We start from the raw sequence: 1,463 nt of genomic DNA, 5'->3' as shown, positions 1-1,463 counted from the left end.
GGTCCGCGCCGTGGGCAGACTGGCTGAGCTTGGAGGAGGCTGTGCCCGGCCGGGTCCCGTTCATCTGCAGGACGCAGGGGGGTGAGGAGTGAGGCCCCGCTCTAGGGCCAGACCTGAGCCCCCGTGAGTGCGGGAGCGAGCCTCGGGCCTCGGGCCTCGGGCCAGAAAGCTGCCTGAGGTCCTCCCTGTGGGGGCCCCACTGCTCCCCAGAAATGAGGATCTTGAACTGGAGAGGGTGCCCTTCTCCCACCTGCCTCATCCCTTCCAGGTTCCGGTGTGCATTCATTCACTCCTGCATCATCCATCCATCCATCATCCATCCATCCATCCATCGTCCATCCATCCATCCATCATCTGTCCATCATCCATCCATCTATCCATCCATTAATCCATCCATCCATCCTTCATTTATTCATCCAGGACAGAGGACAGGATGTGGGTGTAAACTGGCCCAAGGTGTGTAGGGTCCTGCAGGCCAAGGTCAAGTGTGAGGTCAGGTGTGAGAGGTCAGGTGTGGGAGGCTGAGCAACAACCTCCAGCACCCCCCGCCCCCCATTGCCCGGCAGCCGCCTGCACAGCACGAGCCCGGGGAGGAGGAACCCGAGGGCGGGAGGGGCCGGAGGCTCAGTGCGAGGAGCCCAGGGCCTCAGCTCCACGCAGCCCTCGGTCAGGCAGAGGCTCAGCGCAGCCAGCGAGCAGCCTGTGTCCATCTGACGGACCCTCCAGGGCCCGCGAGGGCAGCGCCCTGGGGTCATGGGGTCAGGGGTGCGGGCGCCCAGGGCGGCCCCGGCGACACCACACCACTCACCACGTCGGAGCTGGAGGGCTTCGGGACCAGACCTTGGTTTTATGCTTGAAGGCGGCTCTCACCTTCGGGGGCACAACGGGGTTCGGGGTTCCTTAGCAACAGCGTCAGGGTTGAAGCGGGAACCATCGGGGCTCCCTGAGGCGGCCTCCTGCCCCCCCCCCCCCCCCCCCCCCCGCCTCCCTGCAGGACATCCTGAGGGCGGAGGCTTGGAGGTTGCTTAGCAACAGGAAGAGATGGAGGGGCTGAGGGGAAGCAGCCCACCCTTCAGACTGTCACCCCCACCTGAGCTCCCTGTCCTTTCAGAAACGAAAACCTGCCTGGCCAGCGTGGCTCAGTGGTTAGAGCACCAACCCATGAACCGGGAGGTCAGGCCCGGGTTGTGGGCTCCATCCCCAGTGGGGGGCGTGCAGGAGGCGGCTGAGCGATGATTCTCTCTCATCAATGTTTCTCTCTCTCTCTCCCTTCCTCTCTGAAGTCAATAAGAAAAGTACATATTTTTAAAAAAAGAAACGAAAACCCGTTTCCCAGCTTCCCGCCGTGGGGAGTGGGGGGACGGGACGCACCTCGGAATTCAGGAGACAGTGGAAGAGGAAGATGAAGAAGCCCTGGAAGGAAGGGAGGGAAGCGTCAGCCCCACGGCTGTGACAGACGCTCC

At 63.1% G+C, this 1,463-nt stretch overlaps 1 protein-coding gene across 1 annotated transcript in view; it reads right to left on the bottom strand.

Annotated features, from left to right (window-relative positions):
• The window catches only part of ADGRD1 (adhesion G protein-coupled receptor D1), a gene marked incomplete at its 5' end in the record, with an annotated part of 100,297 nt that overhangs the window by 720 nt on the left and 98,114 nt on the right, over positions 1-1,463 (bottom strand). The window contains 2 exons of the mRNA XM_015567227.1: positions 809-870; positions 1,372-1,447. Of these exons, the coding sequence (XP_015422713.1) occupies positions 809-870; positions 1,372-1,447 (138 nt within the window). The remainder of the gene's footprint in view (positions 1-808; positions 871-1,371; positions 1,448-1,463) is intronic.

The sequence above is a fragment of the Myotis davidii genome, unplaced genomic scaffold (assembly GCF_000327345.1).
Source record: "Myotis davidii unplaced genomic scaffold, ASM32734v1 scaffold43, whole genome shotgun sequence".
Lineage (NCBI taxonomy): Eukaryota > Metazoa > Chordata > Mammalia > Chiroptera > Vespertilionidae > Myotis > Myotis davidii.
Note: the sequence above shows the minus strand (reverse complement) of the source record. Positions and strands in the feature narration are given on the sequence as shown.